The following is a 25615-nucleotide window of genomic DNA, read 5'->3' as shown; positions in this document are numbered from 1 at the left end:
GAATATAAATGAATTGAAGGAGCTGAAAAACACAACACGAGAACTTCGCAAAGCATATACCAGTTTCAATAGCTGAATCAATCAAACAGAAGTAAAGATATCAGAAACTGAAGATCAACTCAATGAAATAAAATGAGAAGGCAAGATTAGAAGAAAAAAAGAGTAAAAAGAAATGAACAAAGCCTCTGAGAAATATGGGATTATGTGAAAAAGACCTAATCTATGTTTAATAGGTGTACCTGAATGTGACAGAGAGAATAAATCCAGGCTGGAAAACACTCTTCAGGATATTACCTAAGAGAACTTCCCCAATCTAGCAAGGCAGGTCAATATTCAATTCCAGGAAATACAAAGAACACCACAAAGATATTCCTCAAGAAGAGCAACCCCAAGGCACATAATCAACAGATTCACCAGGGTTGAAATGAAGGAAAAAATAGAAAGGGCAGCCAGAGAGAAAGGTCAGGTTACCCACGAAGGGAAGCGCATCAGACTCACAGCAGATTTCTCAGCAGAAACCCTACAAGCCAGAAGAGAGTGGGGACCAATATTCAACATCCTTAAAGGAAGGAACTTTCAATCTAGAATTTCATATCCAGCCAAATTAAGCTTCATAAGCAAAGGAGAAATAAAATCCTTTATGAACAAGCAATTGCTGAGAGATTTCATCACCACCAGGCCTGCCTTACCAGAGCTCCTGAAAGAAGCACTGAACATAGAAAGGAACAACCAGTACCAGCTACTTCAAAAACCTACCAAATGGTAAAGAGCATCAACACAATGAAGAAACTGCATCAACTAATGGGCAAAACAACCAGCTAGAATCAAAATGGCAGGATCAAATTCACACATAACAATATTAACCTTAAATGTAAATGGGCTAAATGCCCCACTCTAAAGACACAGACTGGCTAATTGGATAAAAAGTCAAAACCCATTGGTGTGCTGTATCCAGGAAACCCATCTCATGTGCAAGAGCACACATAGGCTCAAAATAAAGGGAAGGAGGAAGAATTTACAAAGGAAATGGAGTGCAAAAAAAAAGCAGGAGTTGCAATCCTAGTCTCTGATAAAATAGACTGTAAACCAACAAAGATCAGAACAGACAAAGAAGGGCATTACATGATGGTAAAAGGATCAATGCAACAAGAAGAGCTAATGATCCTAAATATATACACACGCAATACAGGAGCACCCAGACACATAAAGCAAGTTCTTAACAACATACAAAGAGACTTAGACTCTCACACAATAATAGTGGGAGACTTTACAACTCCACTGTCAATATTAGACAGATCAACAAGACAGAAAATTAACAAGGATATCCAGGACTTGAACTCATATCTGGACCAAGCACACCAAACAGACATTTACAGAACTCTCCACCCCAACTCCACAGAATATACATTCTTCTCAAAACCACATCACACCTACTCTAAAACTGATCACATAAGTGGAAGTAAATCACTCCTCAGCAAGTGCAAAAAAACAGAAATCATAACAAACAGTCTCTCAGAGCACAATGCAATCAAATTAGAACTCAAGATTAAGAAACTAACTCAGAACTGCACAACTTCATGGAAACTGAACAACTGGCTCTTGAATGTTGACTGGATAAACAATGAAATGAAGGCAGGAATAAAGATGTTCTGTGAAACCAATGAGAACAAAGAAACAATGTAGCAGAATCTCTGGGACACATTTAAAGTAGTGTCTAGAGCAAGTGTCCCCAAACTACGGCCCGCCGGCCACATGCGGCCCGGAGGCCATTTATCCAGCCCCCTGTCGCACTTCAGGAAGGGGCACCTCTTTCATTGGTGGTCAGTGAGAGGAGCACAGTATGTGGCGGCCTTCCAACGGTCTGAGGGACAGTGAACTGGCCCCCTGTGTAAAAAGTTTGGGGACGCCTGGTCTACAGGGAAATTTATAGCAATAAATGCGCACAAGAGAAGTAAGGAAAGATCTAAAATCGACACCTTATCATCAAAATTGAAAGAGCGAGAGAAGCAAGATCAAAAAAACTCAAAATCTAGCAGAAGGCAAGAAATAACTAAGATAAGAGCAGAACTGAAAAAGACAGAGACACAAAAAAAAAACCCTTCAAAAAAAAATCAGTAAATCCAGGATCTGGTTTTTTGAAAAGATCAACAAAATGGGCCACTAGCCAGATTAATCTAAAAAAACAAAGAGAGAGAGAGAGAGAGAGAGAGAGAGAGAGAGAGAGAGAGACACAGAGAAAGAATCAAACAGATACAATAAAAAATGATAAAGGGGATATCACCACTGATTCCACAGAAATACAAACTACCATCAGCGATTACTACAAACAACTCTGTGCACATAAACCAGTAAACCTGGAAGAAATGGATAAATTTATAGACACTTGCACCCTCCCAAGACTAAACCAGGAAGAAGTTGAAACCCTGAATAGACCAATAACAAGGGCTGAAGTTGAGGTAGCAATTAATAGCTTACCAACGAAAAAAAGTCCAGGTCCAGATGGGTTTCACAGCTGAATTCTATCGGATCTACAAAGAGGAGCTGGTACCACTCCTTCTGAAACTATTCCAAACAATCCAAAAAGAGGGAATCCTTCCCAAATCGTTTTATGAGACCAACATCATCCTGATATCAAAAGCTGGCAGAGACTCAACAAGAAAAGAAAACTTCAGGCCAATATCCAGGATGAACATAGATGCAAAAATCTTCAGTAAAATACTGGCAAACCGATTGCAACAGCACATCAAAAAGCTTAAATCATGATCAAGTAGGCTTGATCCCAGGTATGCAAGGCTGGTTCAACTTATGCAAGTCAATAAATGTAATTCACCACATAAACAGAACCAAAGACAAAAACCACAGGATCATTTCAACAGATGCAGAGAATGCCTTTGACTAAATTCAACAGCCCTTTATTCTAAAAACTCTCAAAAAACTAAGTATTGATGGAACGGATCTCAAAATATTAAAAGCTATTTACAACAAACCCACAGCCAATATCATACTGAATGGGCAAAAACTAGAAGCATTCCCTTTGAAATCTGGCACTAGACAAAGATGCCCTCTCTCACCACTCCTATTTAATACAGTATTGGAAGTTCTAGCCAGAGGAATCAGGCATGAAAAAGAAATAAAGAGTATTCGGTTAGAAAAGGAGGATGTCAAATTGTCTCTATTTGCAGACGACATGATTGTATATTTAGAAGACCCCATTGTCTCAGCCCAAAGTCTCTTGAAACTGATAAGTAACTTCACCAAAGTCTCAGGATATAAAATCAATGGGCAGAAATCACAAGCATTTCTATACACCAATAACAGACTAACAGAGAGCCAAATCAAGAATGGACTGCCATCCACAATTGCCACAAAGAGAATAAAATACCTAGGAATACAACTAACAAAGGATGTAAAGGCCATCTTCAAGGAGAACTACAAACCACTGCTCAAGGAGATAAGAGAGGACACAAACAGATAAAAAACATTCCATGCTCACAGTTAGGAAGAATCAGTATCGTGAAAATGGCCATACTGCCCAAAGTAATTTATAGATTCAATGCTATCCTCATCAAGCTACTTATGACCCTCTTCACAGAACTGGAAAAAACCACCTTAAACTTCATATGGAACCAAAAGAGTGCCCGAAGAGCCAAGTCAATTCTAAGCAAAAAGAACAAAGTTGGAGGTATCACCCTACCTGGCTTCACTATACTAGAAGGCTACAGTAATCAAAACAGCACAGCACTGGTACCAAAACAGAGATATAGACCAATGGAACAGAACAGAGGCCTCAGAGGCAACGCCACACATCTACAACCATCTGTTCTTTGACAAACCTGACAAAAACAAGCAATGGGGAAAGGAGTCTCTGTTTAATAAACGGTGTTGGTGAAACTGGCTAGCCATGTGCAGAAGGCAGAAACTGGACCCCTTCCTGACACCTTGCACTAAAATTAACTCCAGATGGAATAAAGACTTAATAAGACCTAACACCATAAAATCCCTAGAAGAAAACCTAGGCAAAACCATTCAGGACATAGGCATAGGTAAGGACTTCATGACTAAAACACCAAAAGCATTGGCAACAAAAGCCAAAATAGACAAACGGGATCTAATTAAACTCCAGAGCTTCTGCATAGTAAAGAAACAATTAGAGTGAACTGGCAACCAATAGAATGGGAAAAAATGTTTGCAATCTACCCATCTGACAAAGGGCTAATATGCAGAATCTATAAAAAACTAAAACAAATTTACAAGAAAAAAATAAACAACCCCATCAAAAAGTGGGTAAAGGATATGAACAGGCACTTTTCAAAAGAAGACATTTATGTGCTCTTGTCCCCCCACTTTTCAGGTGTTTATTGTTTCTGTTTTATATCTTATTATACTGTCTAGGTCTTGAAAAGTTATTGTTGCAATTACTTTTTTTTTTTTTTTTTTTTTTTGAGATGGAGTTTCGCTCTTGTTACCCAGGCTGGAGTGCAATGGCGCGATCTCGGCTCACTGCAACCTCCGCCTCCTGGGTTCAGGCAATTCTCCTGCCTCAGCCTCCTGAGTAGCTGGGATTACAGGCATGTGCCACCACGCCCAGCTCATTTTTTGTATTTTTAGTAGAGACGGGGTTTCACCATGTTGACCAGGATGGTCTCGATCTCTCGACCTCGTGATCCACCCGCCTCGGCCTCCCAAAGTGCTGGGATTACAGGCTTGAGCCACCGCGCCCGGCGCAATTACTTTTTATAGGTTCATCTTTTACTCTTTCTTCTCAGGATACAAGTAACTTACATACCTCAATTACCATGTTATAATAGTCTGAGTTTTTCTGTTTACTTACTGTTACCAGTGAATTCTGTACCTTCAGATGGTTTCTTACTGCTTATTAATGTACTTTTCTTTCAGATGGAAGAACTCTCTCTAGTATTCTTGTAGGACAGGTCTGTTGTTGATGACCTCCCTTAGCTTGTGTTTGGGAAAGTCTTTTATTTCTCCTTCATATGTGAAGGATATTTTCGCTGGATATACTATTCTAGAATAAGTTTTTTTTTTTCCTGTCAGCACTTGAAATATGTCATGCCACTCTTTCCTGGCCTGTAAGGTTTCTACTGGGAAGTCTGCTGCCAGATATATTAGAGCTCCTTTGCATGCTATTTGATTATTTTCTCTTGCTGCTTTTAGGATCCTCTCTTTATCTTTGAACTTTGAGAGTTTGATTATTAAATATCTTGAGGTAGTCTTATTTGGGTTAAATCTGCTTGGTTTTCTATAACCTTCTTGTACTTGAATATTAGTATCTTTCTCCAGGTTTAAGAAGTTCTCTGTTATTAACCCTCTGAATAAACTTTCTACTTCTCTCTCTACCTCCACTTTAAGTTCAATAATTCTTAGATTTTCCCTACTGAGGTTACTTTCTAGGTGTTGTAGGCATGCTTCCTTCTTTTTTTATTCTTCTTTCTTTTGTCCCTTGTGACTGTGTATTTTCAAGGAGCCTGTCTTCAAGCTCTCTAATTCTTTATTCTGCTTGATCAATTCTGCTGTTAGGATATGCTGATGAATTCTTCAGGATATTAATTGCATTTGTCAGCTCCAAAATTTCTTCTTGATTCATTTTAATTATTTCAATCTCTTTCTTAAATTTATTTGATAGGATTTTGAAATGTTTCTCTGTGTTATCTTGAATTTCACTGAGCTTCCTCAGAACACCTATTTTGAATTCTCTATTTATAAGGTCATATCTCTCTCTCTCTCTCTCTCTCCAGGATTGGCCACTGTTGCCTTATTTAGTTTGTTTGGTGAGGTTATGTTTTCCTGGATGGTCTTGATACTTGTGGATGTTCACTGGTGCCTGGGCATTGAAGAATTAGGTACAGTATTTATTGTAGTCTTCGTAGTCTGTGGTTGTTTGTCCTTCTTGGGAAGGCATTCCAAGTGTCTGTCCTTCTTGGGAAGGCATTCCAATTATTCAGAGAAACTTGTGTGTTGTAATCTAACTCTTTGGTCACTGCCTCTATATCTTCATTTAGAGGGCATCCCAACCTCAGTAATGTGGCTCTTACAGACTTGTAGTTACTGCCTTGGTGATCTTGTGTAAGATCTGGGAGAATTCCCTGGATTACTAGGCAGGCTTTTGTACTCTGTCTCTCTCCCTCCCTCTCCCTCTCCTCCTCCATCTCTCTCTCTTTCTCTCTCTCTCTCTCTTTGCTGAGCTGCCTGGAGCTGGGGAAGAGGTAACGCAAGCACCTATGTGGTCATCACCACTGAAACTGTGGTGGTTCAGATTTGAAGTCACCACCACACTGGGTTTGCTCAAAGCCCACTGTGACCACTACCTGGCTACCTATCTATGTTCACTCAAGGTCCCAGGGCTCTATAACTACCAGGTGTTGAATTCAGCCAAGCTTGAGTCCTTCCCTTTAAGGCAGTGAGCTCCCCCTGGCCCTGGGCAAACCCAGAGATGCTAGCTGGGAGCCAGGACTTGGAGTTGGAATCATAGTCTACCTGGTGCTCTATTCTACAGTGGCTGAGCTGGCACCCAAACCACAAGACAATGTCCCACTTTTTCCTCTCTTTTCCTCATGCAGAAGGAGTTTCTCCCCTATGGTTACCACCACTCCAGGCCTGCAGCAAGTACTGCCTGGCTACCACTGATGTTCATTCAAGGTCTAAAGACTCTTCAGTCAGCTTGTGGTGAATGCTGCCAGCCCTGAGTCTCTCTAGGGCAGTGGGCTCCCTCTGGCCCAGGGAAGGTCCAAAGATGCTGTTCAGGAGCCAGTCTGGAACTGGGTATGCCAGGAACCCACTTGGTGTTCTACCCCACTGTAGCCATGCTGGTATCCAAGGTGAAAAACAAAGTCCCTTTACTCTTCTTTCTCCTTTCCTCAGCAGGAATCTCTCTCCATGGCCACCATAGCTGGGAATGCGCTGGGTCACATCTAAAGCCAGCACAGCCCTGAGTCTTACCCACGGCCCCCGGCAAGTACTGCCTGGGTACAAGTGATGTCAAAATCGAAGGTTTTTTTAGTCAGTAAGTAATGAATTCTGCTAGAACTGTGTCCTTCCCTTCAAAGCAGAAGGTTCCCCTCTGGCCCAGGGTATGTCTAGAAATGTCATCCAGGAGACAGAGCCTAGAATGGGGGTGCTGGCTCAGGACTCTGCCTGATATCCTATTCTACTGTGGCTAAGCTGGTATCCAAGTTGCAAGACACAGTTGTCTTTACTCTCTACTATCTTTACCTCAAGCAGAAGGAAGGAGTCTCTCCCAGAGTTTTAGCTGTGCTGCCTAGGGTTGGGGGAAGGTTGATGCAAGTACTACCTTGGTCACCCTAGCTGGTGTCTCATCAAGTCATGTGCACCCCAAGTGAACTGACTCTGAGCCCAGCATAACACCTGTCCAGGAATTAGAATCCGTGTGGCCTAGACTGCCTTTCAAGTTAATTTATAACCCCAGATGACTTTAGCTCATGGTGGAGGGCTTGCTGGAACTCAGGTTCAGACCTCTGGGATGGACAACTTACCATCTAGGGCTGGTCTAAATGCTCTCTTTGTGGGTGCTGGCTGAATTCTGCCTGCTTTCCACTGTGACACAGCAGCACTGTGAATGCAACATCCTACAAGCATGGTGCTCTCCCTTCCCTGAGCACATGGATTCTCTTTCCATGCCACGTGCCACTGTAGAGGGATGAGGGAGGGATGGTGTAGGTGATTAAAGACTGTCCTTCCTATCCTACTCCAGGCCTCCTTTCTTAATATAGTTGTCTAATTTGATGTTCCTGCAGAAGGGATGATCACTGGAGGCTTCTACTTGGCCATCTTATTCTGCTTCCTCCCCAGGAGTAGGCCTTATTAATATTACATTATTACTGTCACCTTTTCACAATCTTGTCAAAAGAGGGAGGGAAAAAAGAACATTCAAGAAGCCTTATATTTTTAGTGATCTTTGTGTTAGTTTAGTTAACTTAGAAAAGAAACAACTCTTTAAATGGTAATTTAATTTACAATATTTATCTTACTTAAGCCCCATGGGGATTGGAGGCAATCATATGGCCTCCAAGTAAGTGACTGAATTTTTACATTTCTAATATCTTCATACAGTTTAACACAAAACAAACCAACAAATATCATCTAATATATAATTTATATCAAATGCTTTTGTGACACATTACTGTAGTACATGCATAAGATGAAATTCACTAAACAGGGACATCTAGAGAGTCACCAAAGTTTAAGGGAGGTGTACAAGCAAAAAGGTCACTGTAAGAGTAGATTCTAAAATCTACTTATGTATCTGGGAAGATCATGGCTCAGACAAAACATTGTTGGAATAACCAGCTTTTTAGGCCTTTTATATTATGTAATAATAAATTGCTCCAATTGAATGCTTCACCACTTGAAGTTACTTTTAATATTTACTTTCTAAAAACCTCATATAAAGAATCTAGAATAATTTGTGATATATGTTTAAAACCCTTTAAAAATTATAAGATTGTGTGCAAAAATCACTGATTGTGAAGCAATCATGTCTAAACTAAAAGATGCATTAAACTGTGTCAACAAAGGCTTTTCAAAAACTCTTTTCCCTTATAATTTTCATGACTATTATTCCTAAAAACAGTATTCTTTAGTAAACTGAAAATTACATGCTTATATTCTCTATTTTCTTTTTCAGATATTTTCCTTTAACTACCTAATATGCTTATTCTTCCTGATTCCAACATTCTCTTCTGGAACAGTAGTTAAAGCTCTCAAAAACATGTCTTCAGACTAGCTATTGAGAACCTCAAGAGAAAAATGTTCCACACTCTTAGCTGAATTATTAAAAATGAAATCTAGCAGCTAGATAGCCTCTGAGGACAGGTGTGGACAAAACACTGGTTCAGATTGTTATAGGTCAAATCACTTCACATGCTGTGGCTCTATTCTGTCATCAGTTCACATGGGTCAAGGGCTATCTAACATCACCACTGAACCTGTAAGGAGTAACAGAAAAGGGAGAACAATACTGCAACTCATACAGAGAAACCAAATGAACAGAGCCAACTTCCTTCTTAACCCTTCTATTCTACTTCAGCAAAATCCAGTACAATTCAACCAAAACATGTACTAAGAATCTATTACATTGAGTTCATGAAATTGGTGCTACCAAGGACACAAAAATAACTGAGACAGGATCCCTGCCTCCAAGGACTTCACTTTTAGCTGAGAGGCAGCTACAGGCATAAGCAATTAGAGTAAAAATAGGATGTGGACAGTGGAACAACAGAGTTATGACTATCAATGGAACACCTAAGAAGTGGGGAGACTCCTTGAGTAACTATAAGGAAATGTTCAAAAAGTTCTTTGAGTTGTACTTTAATGGATGGTGGACTTCCTCCACTGAATAGGAAGAAATGGGAAGAGGGCTTTTTGTTTACAATGGGGTAGTGTCAGTCTATTTGTTCCAACCTTTTCATTTAGAACTACAAAATGAAGATGAACTATATTATAAAACAATGTAAAAGCATCAAAAAATTGACAAGATAGTAAGGCCAAAACTGAAGGAAAAACAATCAAAGAACTGAAGGTGTTTTTGCCCTGAGAGTATTTTGCCTATTCTGGAAATTATTCTGGAAATGAACTTTTGTTTTGATAGCCCTATTTGGCTTAAGATAATTGCATATATCAAATAAGAACTGCCTGAAGAAAGGACAAGATATTAGAGCAGAAAACAAAAGGCTGAAACTGGGTCCCACACCTAACTGTGCAGAAGAGATATATTCTGCAACATTGGGATGAAAGGCTGCGTCAGGTATGGGGAGGATATATTCCCACACTAACAGCATTTGCTGGTCCTTGCCCTTCCTTCCTTACAATACAGCAACCTGGGGGGCATTTCTTTTCCATAAACTACAAGCAAAACTTGCTGTGCAACCTTGCTTTCCAATTCCACCAACTGGTAATAGCATTAACTCCCCAACATGCAACTTGAACACTTACAAAGGCCAACATGCAACTTGAACACTTACAAAGGAAGAACAATTTTTATAGGTGTCCATATCCAAAGGCAATGTGAAAATTACATGCAATCAAAACTACTTGTAGAAAATCTTTAAATTGTCCATTAAGTACAGTATCTGAAGTTTCATGACTATGAAATAGTCATGAATACCTACAATATTGTAATATGAGAATCCCCTGGTTCCTGGCAAACAGCTCCTAAATCCCTTGGAATCTCTGAAGTGAAGAGGATCTTTGGTATGCTAATGAAATGCCTAGTGGCTGGAGGCACCTAGGCAGCTTCAGGAGCCGGGCTGGTGACCAAAAAGACCAAAGCATGATTGGAGGGTTGGGACTATCAGTTCCAGCCCTCAATCTCCAGGGAGAGGAGAGGGGTTGATGGTTGAGCTGATCACTGATTTAATCAAGTATGCCTAGCTAATAAAGCCTTCATTAAAATGGATGGAGTTCAGTGACCTCCAGATGGGTTAACAAGAAAACACTGTGCCATTTATAAATACTACCTTTTCTCTAAAGATACAATCTATTATTGCTGCATTTACACAGTAGAAAAATTAAAACAAAAACAAAAACACTGGAAAGGTAACTGACTGCCTGCTTTTTTCATACAGTTTTCAAAGTATATATAGAGTGTGTCATAATTTCTTGCTACTAGTCAGTATGTTACTTAATCTCTGAGTCTTGGTTTACTCATCTATGCATTAGGAATAATAATGATATTTTACTTTGCAGAGTTAAATGAGTTAATTCGCATGAAGTGATTACAAGAGTGTCTTATACACAGTGCTACATATTAAAGTTATTACTTACCATTTAAAATGTTATTCCTATCATTTTTATCACAAAAAAGAATTGTTTATAATAGTCTCTATGAGACAACTCTATTGTTACGCATCGTGCATTATATATATTAATATCTAAATGACAGCAAAACAGTTAACTATGGTAACGGAAATTATAAAGTAGACTACAAGACAAGTTATATTTTCCTGATTTTTACTTATAACATTTCTAGATTTTTTTCACAAAATTTCCCTTAATGCCTAAGTACCTTTCCTGTAATCAAGATCACTTTTGCTTTGTAGTGTACTCAAAAGACCTATTTAAAGAATTGTTCTTAACTCCCTTCTTTTCCAATGTGGTAATTTTCTTCTGACTGTAGTACGGGTACCCTTTCTACTTTCTTTTTCAAGACACTAAAATGGATTACATAACTAGCTTAAAGCTAATCTATATATAACCATTTCTAATCAAATGAGACCCTCTGAATGCCCACCTAAGTATTAAGTGGTATTTTACACCCTTCCAACATTAAGAATAAGACACTCCTGACTCTAATTACACAGATTTTCTTTATGATTATAGAACATATAACAGTGGCATATAATTTTCCAACACAGTAACTCTTTTCCAATTGAAAAGTATCCTGTAATATTATCAGCATCAATGGGAAAAGACCCCCAGTTCTCAATTTAACAAAGCTTTTGAGATGAAGCTTTCTCTTCAGTAAATAGCAATTTTCACATGCATAACTGCAAAAAATATGGGAATAACATAACTAATCATTCTGGACCTTAGATCATTTCAAAACAACGGATTATTATTTAAATCGTTTTTAACAGAAAACTAAAAAATATTTTAAAAATCAATTCACAACTGATTTACTGATAAGTCCCTATTAATAAAACAGTGCTGAAAAATGTTGATTCAGTTACTTTTGTTTTTTATATAGTAAATTATTACACAGCAGGCTAACATGTATATCTCTAATAAGTAATATGTATGGTATGTGAATAATGTCTTTAAAGCTAATTCTGCACTTTACATATAGATATATCTTTAAAGTATTCTAAAATATCTCAATTTGTAAGCATTTTTTCAGAATCAGGACCCTGAATAAGCATTACATTTACAAAAACTGAAATAAAGAAACAGTATTTCCTAAATCAACATGTATTGTAAACTAAGCAGCCTACAATCTAGCAATATTTTATCAAAACAACTAATTGTGTAGGAGGTATTAAATTCAAAGTCTTCTGAACTTGAAAAAGTACATGTAATACATGTGCTTTTCTTTTACAAAATTAGAGAATGCTGTTAGTCAACTGTAATTTTATTCCCCAACTGTTTTGTGACATTGTTGAAAAACACAGACTAACAAAATGTGGTAATTCTAACTGGAAAACAAGAATATGAACTTTAGAAGCCTCTTTTTATTTCAAAAAGTCTGACAAACATGATAAATAATATGATTTTCCCTTATAATTTTCTCCTTAAGTCTATTAGAAAGTCTGAACTTATCATGCAAAAGGAGTAAGAAAAATAACTTTTACTTTATAAGCCATAAAAAAATCTAGATCTTTTCAAAATTACAAGAAAGTAGTAATTATGTCTGACCTTCCATAATACTTAATTAACTATGCACAAATGAAGTTCCATGGAAATCCAGAAAAAATAAAAATTATGCCTTCAAACAACAGTAAACCCTTTTAGATGTCAATTATGAGAAGTGTGATATAATGGAAGAGAATCTAGAGTCAGAGAACACGTGATGAAGCCTAGACCATAACCCTTACTAATTCTGTGTTTCTGACAAACCACTTAACTGTAACTAAGCCTTCATTTTCTCAAACACAAACATAGGGATAATAAAACCTACCTTACAGAGGGTAAAACCAGATAAGAGGCTAAAGCATTTGTAACCTGCTAAGTACAATACGCATGCTACTAATTACACACTTACTACTCTATACTTCTTTTCATTCTTAAACAGAATAAACTGAAAATAACCCATGGCCGTAAGTAAGATGATAAATTATTGTACTAAACTGTAATATAAGAACCACTAATACATCAACTCAGGCTAAAGAAGGGCAAAATGCTATGAGATAGTGTATTAATCCATTTTCACACTGCTGATAAAGATATACCAGGGACTGGACAATTTATAAAGAAAAAGAGGTTTAATGGATTCATAGTTCCACATGGCTGGGGAGGCCTCACAATCCTGGCAGTAGGCAAGAGAGAATGAGAATCAAGTGAAATGGGAAACCCCTTATAAAACCATCAGATCTTGTGAGACTTACTCACTACCATGAGGAGAACAGTATGGGACACCCCCCAACCCCCACCATGATTCAATTATCTCCCACCAGGTCCCTCCCATAAAACATGAGAACTACGGAGCTACAGTTCAACATGAGATTTGGGTGGAGACACAGCCAAACCATATCAGATTTATTGTCTCTTGTTGCCTGCTGCCAGGTTGTTAGGTAAGACTTCTTGCTGCCATAGTATACATAGCTACCTACAAGAAGCCTTCCCAGAATAATGCTAGTTGAAATTCTGTCTCCTGTAATTTGCTGCTTCACTTCATCTCTCGCCCTCCTCGACAGATAACTGTCTTCTACTTTACAGAGAATTAAAAAAAGATACCAAATGAGAGCTCATCAACTTTCTGCTACCAAACCTACAAGCAAACTGGCTATTGCAACCATCTTTTCTTCCTTCCTCCCTGTAACAATGAAGACAGGTCTCTCCTGTCTCTTACCTAAAGCTAATCCTTTTACCTAGGATTAAGATCCCATCCCCTTCTGCCTTTGTTAATTATTCAATCTCTCCTGTAACTTCAATCCCAAGCTTTTCTGTGGCTACTTCCCATACAATGTAAACATGTTCAAGTCTCTCTCATCTTGTAAAAGAAAAGCAGGGGAAAAACAAATCCAACCTTTTATCACAGTCCACCTACCCTCATTCTCCTTATCTAACAGCTATACCGTCCCTGTCCTAGAGAAATACCATAAAATACAATACGAGTAGGGGAGGGTAACCACAGGGAAGAGAGGCATGGCAGGGAGCTGGGGAGGCAAGATTACAACTAAGATCATTTTGAAACAATGAGTGAGAATCAGGTGAGGCAGTGGATGGACAGAGCGCAAATGCAAAGGCATATGGCCACAGAAGGGTACCTGGCCTCTAAAAGGAAAAGAAAATAGTTCAGGGCTTCCATTAAACGACAAATTAATTTGAGATAGGATCTTGCTCTGTCGCCCAGGCTGGAGCACAGTGACTGAATCATATATCCCTATAGCCTTGAACTCCTGGGCTCAAGCAATCCTCCTGCTTCAGCTTCCTGAGTAGCTAAGATTACAAGTGTGAGCCACAGCAACTCGCTCACACTGTTATCCCTTCCAAAATTCCTTACTAATAACAGCAAAGAAATAATAATTTTTTTAAAAAGCATAAATGTGTAAGAAGAAACAGGAGGGAAATGTGTAAGAATAAACAGGAGAGAAGATTAAAAAACAGGTGAAAAATGTCAATATTTGAAGAGATGTAAAATCCATCAATAAATGATAACAAATTCAGTGTATCTGCAAAAACTGAAAGCTAAATCTAAAGTGAAAGAGAGAAAGAAGTGAGTTCATTCACAGAGGCTGGAGAAACTGGGGAATGGAAAGCATTAAGTACCTTTAAGAATGGGGTTGAGGGGCAAAGCGAAAAAAGAGAAAGACTGGTTAAGACCAAAGAAATGGTTAGACCTCCATCTCTCTTCCTCAATATAAAGCCAGGCATCCACAGCAGAAAGCTACAGGTCTACCTTGTGAGAGAAAGACCAGAGATGTTCTGGATTCAGGAACATGAGGCATGGCGCTGATGACTAAGTCACAGCAGTACATTAAAAACAAACAAACAGCAACAACAAAAGCATGGACATACAGAGCATTGGGAGCCCAAGTTCCCACCAAATCTCCCAGCAGACGATTTGAGAATTCTTCTCTGGGAAATGGATTCAGATGCTGACATTTAAGGTTATCCAACAAAATGATAGCCATTGCTTGATGAAAGCCCCAGTCATGCACGTGAATTTCCAAATCCGCTTGTAATATTTCATTCTAAAATAGAAACAGAAAACCAAAGTCCACCAGATATATGAAAAGCACCTCTATAATAAAAGAGAGGGGGTGGGGGAAGGAGGAAGAAGCAAAAGTGGGGGAAAAAAAGGACCTTAAAAGAAGAAAAAGGAGAAAACTTTACTAATCTTAAAAAGATATTATATTTCTAAAATATAACAGACTTCCCTAAAATGAAAATTCAATCAATAAGGCAAAACTTAACGTGATAAGTTTATTAAAGGACCCTGTGTAAACAGTAGACAATACATGTAAAAAGATGGGAAAGAGATGGAAGCTATTATTAAAAAGGACCCAGTAGAAATGTGAGATATGAAGATTAGACAAGAAATCAAGACTTCCTTTAAGAAGATTATCAGCAGACAGACACAGTAGAGGAAAAATAAAACCAGTGAACTTTACCACAATTAAATAGAAATTACGCAAACTGAAACACAAATGGGGAAAAAAAGACTGGGAAAAAAAAAAGACTAGAAAAAAAACCAGAGCATTCAGTAGCCATGAGACAATCAAATACACATATAATTAGAAACCCAAAAGGAGAAGAGAGGAAACAATACAGGTACTTTTAAAGAAACAAACAAACAAACAAACAAAAAAAACCTTTCACTCTAGAATCCTCAAGCTAATAAAAATAGAGAATAGCTTTCAAAAAGAAAGGGCTGTGTGGGACAAGTCCTAACATGATAAATTATATCATTTGCTAAGAACGACGGCAAGAAAAACTGAGCCAGCACCCCAAGCGGAAAACTGCTTGGAACATTTTAGAGTAGCAAAACTGTGTATGTATGTCATATACCAGTTAAAACAATTCTTTAAGCATGGGATATGTGACCCTGCCCCTGTGGCTCCCTCATGGAGAATACTTCCTAGTCTGTCTTCGATCAGTGTCATGCAGGCACTAGCTGCCTGCTTGGTTTATTTTTGTTCTATGAGAAAACACAGAACACCTGGTTGTTAATAATCACCTGTTTAGAGAGAATAAATTTGTGGGTCAGAATCTGTTCAAGGCTCTCAGTTCTGAAGGCTTCTTAGCCCCTGAGGCTCTAAGCTCGGAAGGCTGTTAGCCCTCTGATATTTCCACTTTGCAGTCTTACCTCTGTGTCTGTTTCTTTTTTTCTTTTTTTCTTTTTTTTTTTTTTTGAGACAGAGTGTCGCTCTTGTTACCCAGACTGGAGTGCAATGGCACGATCTCGGCTCACCGCAACCTCCGCCTCCTGGGTTCAAGCAATTCTCCTGCCTCAGCCTCCTGAGTAGTTGGGACTACAGGCACACACCACCATGCCCAGCTAATTTTTTGTATTTTTAGTAGAGACGGGGTTTCACCACGTTGACCAGGATTGTCTCGATCTCTCGACCTCGTGATCCACCCGCCTTGGCCTCCCAAAGTGCTGGGATTACAGGCTTGAGCCACCGGCGCCCGGCCATGTGTCTGTTTCTTAATTCCCTCAGTGCCGCCTGGGTTGGGGTTTCTTCAACCGAGCTGGTCTTGGCAAGGCTGGGCATGGTGGCTCACACTTGTAATCCTAGCACTTTGGGAGGCCAAGGTGAGCAGATCACTTGAAGGCAGGAGTTTGAGACCAGCATGGCCAACATGGTGAAACCCTGTCTCTACTAAAAATACAAAAATTAGGCCAGGCGTGGTGGCTCAAGCCTGTAATCCCAGCACTTTGGGAGGCCCAGGCGGGTGGATCACGAGGTCGAGAGATCGAGACCATCCTGGTCAACATGGTGAAACCCCGTCTCTACTAAAAATACAAAAAAAAAAAAGAACTAGCTGGGCGTGGTGGCGCATGCCTGTAATCCCAGCTACTTAGAAGGCTGAGGCAGGAGAATTGCCTGAGCCCAGGAGGCGGAGGTTGTGGTGAGCCGAGATCGCGCCATTGCACTCCAGCCTGGGTAACAAGAGCGAAACTCCGTTTCAAAAAAAAAACAAAAATTAGCCAGGCATGGTGGCACACCCTGTGCCACCTACTTGAGAGGCTGAGGCAGGAGAACCACTTGAACCTGGGAGGCAGAGGTTCCAGTGAGCTGAGATTGTGCTACTGCACTCCAGCCTGGGCAACAAGGTGAGGCTCCATCTCAAAAAAAAGAAAACAGGCAAAATACATCATAGGCCAAGGGAAAATACTACCAGACAGAAACATCAGAAAGGGCAAAAATGATACAAACACATAAACACACAAAATTTATTTAAAAGAACAGAGTAGAAATATTTAAAATCATAATTATACTATAGCGTTGATAGCATATATAGAGGCAAAATATATCTAAAAACAAAAGAGAAAGAGGGAAATAATTGGAAGAATACTGTTGTAACTTTCTTAAGCTGTTTAGTAATAAGATGTATTTTGAAAGTAAAGTGTGATAATTTAAAGATGGATATTGTAATCACTAGAACAATCACTAAAAAACACAAAAAGGTTATAGCCAAAAATTCAACAGAGGAAATAAAATGAAATACTAAAAATACTTGATACGCCCAAAAGATGATAGGAAGAACAGAGGGACAAAGAGCAGACAGGACAAATATGAAAGGAATGAAGGAAAGAAGTAAGGAGGAAGGAAGGAAGGAAGAAAAGAGAGAAAGAAAGAACACATTTAAATCCAAGCATTGTTAATAACTGCATTAAATGTAAATAAACTAAATACTTCCCAAAAAAAGAGACTGACAGATTGGAATGTTTCTTAAGTCTCAATTATGAGCTATACACAAAAACATATACTTCAAATATAATATACAGACAGGTTAAAAGCACTTTATCTTTAAATAAATAAATAACTACAACATTTCCCACAAAGAAACCTCTGGGCAAGTCTGGTAGCTCACTCCTGTAATCTCAGCACATTAGGAGGCCGAGGCAGGTAGATCACCTGAGGTCAGGAGTTCAACACCAGCCTAGCCAAAATGGTGAAATCCTGTCTCCACTAAAAGTACAAAAAATTAGTTGGGCATAGTGGTAAGCACCTGTAATCCCAGCTACTTGGGAGTCTAAGGCAGGAGAATTGCTTGAATCCCGAAGGTGGAGGTTGCAATGAGCCAAGACTGTGCCATTGCACTCCAGCCTGGGCAACAAGAGGAAGACTCTGCCTCAAGAAAAAAAAAAAAAAAAAAAGAAACCTCCAAGCCCAGATGACTTCCCTAGTAAATTCTATTAATCATTTAACTAAGAAAAAAAATAGCAGTATTATACAAACTCTTTCAGAAAAGAAAGAAAATGAAAGCACAACTCATTTTTGGGGGCTAGGATAACTATGATAATAAATTTAGACATAAACATTACGAGAAAAGAAAATTACAGATATACAGCATGAACTTAAACATAAAAATCCTTAACAAAATATAGCAACTAGAATCTCTCTCAATATTTAAATATAATAATGCTTCATGATAAGTGAAGTTTGTTTATCCTCGGAATGAGAAGTAGGCTTAAGAAAAATCTATGTAATTCACCACATTAACAAATTAAATTAGGAAAATAAATAAATGTAAAATTCAATAAATGCAAAAAAAAGGATCTAAAAATTTTAAATACCTATTTATTATAAAAACTCTTAGCAAAGTATTAATTAAAATAATTTCCCCAAGCTGATAAAGGGCATTTTAAAAAACATACAGCTAACAGTACACTTACTGGTAAAATAGTGAAGGTTTTGCTCCTAAAATCAGAAACAAGGCAAGGATATCTGCTCTTAACATTTCAACTGAACATTTCAACAGAAGCAAGCAGCTAGTGCATTAAGGCAAGAAAAGGAAATAAAAGACATAGAGATTGACAAGACAGAATTGAAGCTCTCATTATTTGCAAATGACACAATTGTACTGGTAGAAAATTCTAAGAAATCGACAAAAAATAGCTATAAAAATTAAAAGGCAAATTTACCTAGATTGTAGGATACAAGACCAGTATATAAAAATAAGCTATAATTTTATATACTATCAATCAACAACTGAAAAACGAAATATTTTTCAAAATACCATTTACAATGGAACCAAAAACAAATTACTAGAAATAAATTCAAAAAAAGATATGTAAGACCTCTACACTGAAAATTATAAAATATTGATGACAGAAATGAAAGATAGCTTAAGGAAGGAGAAGGATACATGTTCATGGATTCAAAGACTCAATATTATTAAGATGCCCATTCTACCAGAGTGGATATATATTAATGCAATCTCAGTTTAAAACTCAAGCAAGATTTTTTTGGTAGACATTTACAAGCTGATTCTAAAATTTCCGTGCAAATCAAAGTAGGATAACTAAAATAAACTGGAAAAGAAGGATAATATTAGAGTATTAACTTCATAATGACTTTGAGACTTACTATAAATCTACAGTAATCAAGATGGAGGTATTAGTAAAAGGGTAAACAAATACATAAAACAGAATAGAGTCTAGTAATAGACTCATATTGCCAAGGCAGTCCAATGGAGAAAAAAGTTTTCAACAAATGATGCTGGAACAACTGAATATCCATACTGAGGAAAATAAAAACATGACTTCAGATCTTATGCTATACACAGAAATCATAAGTCTAAAGGCAAAAGCAAATGACTACTTCTAGAAGAAAACATCGAAGAACATTCTCATAACTTTAGCGAAGACGGAAACCATTAAGTATAAAACACACATTTGATAAATTATATTTTGTCAAAACAAAAAACTCTGTGCATCAAAAGACACCATTAAGAAAATGACCTGGTAAATCACAGACTAGGAGAAAATATTCACAACATATATACAGAATCAATTATGTATATATATGTATTTTAAATATACTTCATGAAAGAAAATTATACAAATGTCCAATTATCACATTAAAAAGGGCTCAACATCATTAGTAATCAGAGAAATTTTTAAAAAGCAACAACCCCACAATAGGGTATTACTACAGACACTGTAGAGTACTCCAGTGATTTTCATGAAAGGTGGCAATTTTGACAACCAGGAGACATTTTTCGTTGTTACTGGCATCTAGGATCCTGCCACACATCTTACAAAGCACAGGACAGCCCAAATAACAAAGAATTATCCTGCCCAAAATGTCAATGGTGGCCAAACTGTGAAAACTCCAATAGCCAAAATGAAAGAGACTAATAGCATCAAATATATGGCAAAGATGTAGAGCAGCCAGAACTCTCTGATACATTGTTAGTGCATATGCAAATTGGTTTATTCACTTTTGTGTTTGACAGATGCTACACATTATGTGCAGACTGCTTCCCATTGGCCAATTAAAGGCCAACATGGCCTACAAGAACCTGCATGATCGAGATCCAGTCTACTTTTCCAGCCTCATCTCCCAATTAACTGAGGTACAAAAATGATTTGATACTAGGATATTTTTCAGTAAAGTTGATTTTGCTGACAGAAATTTTAAAAATTCTGAGGAAAAAGGTAACTTAAGATCATTTAGTTCAACATACTACCTAAAACAAGAATATTAGTACATTCCTGATGATGAAGTAGCTAATGTCTCTAACAATGAACATTAACAGTTTTGGCAAAACATCATTGATGTAATTGGTATAAACTAAAAAGGCTACAAATTCTATATAAATAATGGTTCTTTTCTCTCTTTATAAACTGAGTAAACTGGACTTCAGTATAGAATTACAGACATTGGCTTAAGCAGCACCACAATATAGATTGAAAAAACGAATATAAAAGTTCAGAAAGATATTACATATTTACAAATACTACAATTCATTTCAAAAAACTGAGTCAACTGATAATTAGTGTATAAATGGCCTAAATCAGTATTACCCAACAGAAATAAAACGTAAGCTATAAATGCAGGCTACATATACAATGTTAAAAAAGTAAAATGCAAAGGGCCGGGCACAGTGGCTCACGCCTGTAATCCCAGCACTTTGGGAGGCCGAGGCGGGTGGATCACGAGGTCAAGAGATCGAGACCATCCTGGTCAACATGGTGAAACCCCGTCTCTACTAAAAATACAAAAAATTAGCTGGGCATGGTGGCGCGTGCCTGTAATCCCAGCTACCCAGGAGGCTGAGGCAGGGGAATTGCCTGAACCCAGGAGGTGGAGGTTGTGGTGAGCCGAGATCGGGCCATTGCACTCCAGCCTGGGTAACAAGAGCGAAAACTCGGTCTCGGAAAAAAAAAAAAAAAAAAAGTAAAATGCAAGAGAAACAAACTGTAATATGTGCAAATACATGCATGCATATTATGTACATAAAACACAAAATAGCCAGTAATTCCAAATATTATCATTTCAACATATAATCCACATAAAAACTGTTCAATTATTAACTACAAAGAATTATCAGACAGGGACTTTAACTGTGATAAGTTTATTAAAAGATATAGTAGAAACAGTGGGCAATATATGTAAAAAGATGGGAAAGAGATGGAAACTTTAAAAAAAGAGCCAGTAGAAATGCTAGATATGAAAATTAGATAAGAGATCAAGAATTATTTTAATAAGTTTATCAGCTGATGGACACAGTAGAGGAAAAATAAAACCAGTAAACTTTAACCAACATAAACATTAAAAACTATTAGATTGTTTTAACTCTTTTTTAAATGCTGTCTTTAAAATTTAATGTATATTTTACCCTTATGGTCCATCTCAAATCACAGTAGCTATTCAGGTGCTCAGCAGCCAGATGCGACTAGTGGCTACTGTTGTTTATTATGTAACAACATTTCTAAATATTTTACATGGATTATTTCATTAATCCTTCCTGGGTACAGACAAGAAAAAGTAACTTGTCCACATTCTCACAGCTGGAGATGGACTCAGGATTCTAACTCAAGCAGCCTGGCTCAGATCTCCAGCTCCTAACCATCATGCTTTCCTACCTCAAATCAAGTTTTTCAGCAATATTACTGAAACATCCAATTAAATCAAATTAATACCTGGATTCCTGCCACTGGTATCCTATATATTTCTGAAACCTAAATTTGTGGGTTTCATATAAAAATTGATTTCCCCCCCTCATGATTTAAAATTCGAAAGAAAAGACTTACCATTAATACGAGTTTTTGATACTTTTGTTTTAGGTCTGACACATTTGCAGATGGGTCTGCCCCGAGGATGCTGTACCAATCCTTTATGGGCATCTGCTCAACCGTCATCATTCATGGAACCAGAAGTAGGCCTTCTCAGATCAGCTGAATTGAAATATTAAAGACAATTCATTACGGTCTGTCATGTATCTAAGAAAAAATTAAGTAGTGCTTTTGTAAGTTCTTTAATATTCGGTTGAGTAAATCATGATTATAAGGCAAACCTGAGGAAGCATATATTTTCATGTAAAACGCCCCAATAATTCCATGTATAAGTGTACCGACAAGTATAAAACACGTTTTAGGTCTTTCACGATTTATACATTAATTAATGAATATACAGCAGCATTAAAAAAAAAAGAATTTGATAATGAACCAGATGGTGTATCAACCTTTAAGGTATTTCCACTAGCCTTATGGTAAAGCTGGCACACAAGTAAGCACTCACTAAACACGCTGAAGGAGCTTAATGAATATTTACAAAATGAACGAATTAAACAAATAAAACACCAAAGAATTAAAATGAATTTGGGGGCATTCCTTCTGAATGTTTCTCGTTTGCTTTTCCTCCAGATTGCCTGGAGAGCATGATATGAGAAATAACGTCAGCACCGGCCGGCAGAGAACGAGAGACCCCTGTTAATGGAGAGGCGCTGAGACTTCACGAAGAGAGAGGAAAACTCCACGCTAGGATGCCCCAGTTTTCCCACACTCGAGAAGAGACCCTACCAGGAGCCCCAGAAATCAGGCAACTCTTCCCACAGCTATATACACTTAAAAGAAGCAGCCGGGGCCTCCTCAAGCTCGGGACTTGGAAATCATCTTCATTCACCGTCGGCTTTACCCACCCAGACATTGGCGGGCACCCTCTCCGCGCTTCATAGAAGATCAAACCTACCTAAGTTCACACAGGCGCTGCTGACCACTCCCGGCCTGCGGTCGGCCAGAACTCGGAACCGGCTTCTTCTTCCGCCGGAAGTCACTGCTCCGATGTGTAAGCGTTTCTAGTCGAGCAGCTGTGGCCGTGGCACCACTCAGAAGCGACGCTCCAGCCGCCGTGACGCGGTCGCTATGGTAACCAGTCACCGCTTCTATGGAGTGGCGTTTACTAGCAGTAAGTTCCCGAGCGTTGAAGAAAGGTGCCTCTGGCTTTGCTCTAAGTCTCTCTTGTCCTGGCTCCGCGACTGTCGCTTCTCTCCTCCTCCTCAGAGAGCACCCCCCGACCCCGCCATCCCAGGCTTTCCCTCCGTTCTTCAAAGCGTCCTCCGTTTACCCTACCCTGAGCTACTCTCAATTGTTTCGGTTGGTGCTTGAACTCTGAGAGGTATGCGGGGGCAAAAATGTGAGAAGGATGAAGAGATCTCATGCCACCCTCGTCCCTGCAGTTCCTTTATAATGTTCTCATTCGAAAATTAAGAGAATTAAATCCTATGCCGGGTATGGCTAGATTTGCGGAGGATGAGGTCGGTTTAATTTTTTTTCTCCAAAAGATAGTCGATGTAATTATTAATATTCCTTTTAGACCTTAGTAACCAACCTACAACATAAAAAACGTTCCAAAATTCTTTCACGTTTGCTTTCACTTCGCTTTCACTTCAACCCAGTGAGAAAAGTAAGACAGGTGCTATTTATTCCGACTTTATAGATGAGGAAAGAAATTAAGGCTCAAGGCCAAACAGCTAGCAGCAGAACAAGGACTCAGCAAGTCTACCCATTCCCAGGGCAGCTATGCTATCTTTCAACTTTACCGAAAAAAGCAGAATGAACTGCTCTTCTTTGAAGCAGTTGGGGGCCACTACAAATAGGCACTGTTGGGGTTTGTTGTTGTTGTTGCTGCTGCTGCTGCTGGTGGTGTTCTTCTCTCCCCTCTTTTCCCTTTCTTGATTCCTGTGTTTCCTTTTATTATTTCTTCTTTGTGCTGTTTACATTAACAACTCTTCCTTGCATTGTACCTGGCGATGAAAACTACATCTTATTTTTGGCCAGCATCACATACATTTCACTTGGAGATGTTAAAGTAGTTTTGTTGTTAACTGCTTAGATTTTGCTTTCCTTCTTTTTTATCCTTCTTCTACCAATCTGAGTTTGAGAAGCAGTTAAGATAAAGTTAAGCAGAATAAATAAAATAATTTAATATGATCAATTATTTAATGATGTTGTGAACTATAAAGAATAACTGAATGAAACAAGCAAGTTAAAAAAATCTAAAGATGAAAGTATAGATTAGGTTCTCCACAGAATTATGTCATGTTTGAACACATACAAAGAGCATCTGGTTTTAGTCCTGGCTCCATCATACTTTCTTGGGTTGTTACATGGAAATACCTGAAACAATGGAATTAAGTGGTATCGTGAATGCTTTCCTAAACAGTACTGTCAGAATGATGCTCCCTTGAACATCTCTAGCCCTCAAACTCCCCTCTATCCACTGCTTGCATAGGTCTTCCCTGTATAGGTAGATATGCTCTGGTTTTTTTCTGTTTTCTTTTTTTTTTTTTTTTTTCAGCAAAAGCACTTTATTTTGATTTACTATTCAGTTAGTTTATTGTGTTACCTCATTTACTTATTGAGGTTTGGAAATAAGGAATAGATTTTTTTCCCAGCATTCCCAAATAATTTCTCATTTCATCTCTACATGCTTTAGTTTGCATCCCTAAAATGTACCAAATTTTTCTTTTATCTCCATAATGTCATTATTTGACTGTCATGCAATATGTAGACCTTACTTACATTTCCACAGTTAATTCAAAATGTATTTTTCTGGTTGGTTTGCTTGAATCAGAATCCAGACAAAATTCACACTTTCTATTTAACTGTTCTCTTAAATGTCTTTTAAACTGTAACAGTCCCACTTCTTCACTACAGCCTTGTTTTTTTTCTTTTCTTGCCATTGGCTTACTGAGTGAGACCAACTGTCTCATACTCCGTCTATCTGTTTGTACCAAAAGTTTTACATAAATTTCTGATCATTAATCTTCTTTCATTTTTCACTTTCTAGAGTAGTAATTTTTCCAATACGAAAATAATGTAAGCCACGAAAGCAAGCTACCTATGTGATTTTAAATTTTTTAGTAGTCACATTAGACACATAAGAAACGGGTAAAATTAATTTTAACAATATATTTTATTCAATCCAGTATATCCAGAATATTACTTTAAAATTCATCAATATAAAAATTATTAAGGAGAAACTTTACATTCTCTTCTCCTACTAAGTCTTCAAAAGCTGGTGTGTACTGTGCTGGAAGACACCTCAGTTTGAACTAGCCACATTTCAAATGCTCAGTAGCCACATGTGACGAGTGGCTGCTGTATTAAGCAGGGAAGGTCTAGAGAATAAAGTCCTAACTCCTTAACCGGGCATTCAGGTTTCCTCTTCAATATGATCTTTGCTTTTCCAGCCTCACCTATTATCTCCATACATGAAACATTCAAACAATTGGATCTTTTAATGGTACTGAAACCAACCCAATAGTCCCATAAATAGGTTTTTTGTTTTGTTTTGAATAAACATAGAAATGGATATTTCCCATCTGAAAGCTTGAAACTTGCATTTGTTTTATCTTTTTATTTGTTTGTTTGTTTGAGACAGGGTCTTGCCCTGGTATCCAGTCTGGAGTGCAGTGGCACAGTCTCAGCTCATTGCAGCCTCTACCTCCCAGGCTCAAGCCATCT

General features: G+C 38.0%; 1 protein-coding gene across 4 annotated transcripts in view; it reads right to left on the bottom strand.

Annotated features, from left to right (window-relative positions):
* The window catches only part of DNAJC24 (DnaJ heat shock protein family (Hsp40) member C24), an 84377-nt gene extending 61435 nt beyond the window's left edge, over nucleotides 1-22942 (bottom strand). For 2 of the 4 annotated variants that reach the window (XM_039471182.2, XM_074401281.1), the window contains exons 1-2: nucleotides 22839-22942; nucleotides 21902-22045 (exon numbers count right to left, since the gene is read on the bottom strand). In XM_039471182.2, coding sequence (XP_039327116.1) covers nucleotides 21902-22012 — 111 coding nt within the window. In that variant the 5' untranslated portion in view covers nucleotides 22013-22045; nucleotides 22839-22942. Of the gene's footprint in view, nucleotides 1-21901; nucleotides 22046-22788 lie in introns of all 4 variants that reach the window. The other 2 variants (XM_003919954.4, XM_074401280.1) reach the window with 2 other exon arrangements.
* Nucleotides 22943-25615: the final 2673 nt, after the last annotated feature.

The sequence above is a fragment of the Saimiri boliviensis genome, chromosome 6, assembly GCF_048565385.1.
Source record: "Saimiri boliviensis isolate mSaiBol1 chromosome 6, mSaiBol1.pri, whole genome shotgun sequence".
Lineage (NCBI taxonomy): Eukaryota > Metazoa > Chordata > Mammalia > Primates > Cebidae > Saimiri > Saimiri boliviensis.
The sequence above is the reverse complement of the archived record's forward strand: the minus strand, read 5'-3'. Positions and strand labels throughout refer to the sequence as shown.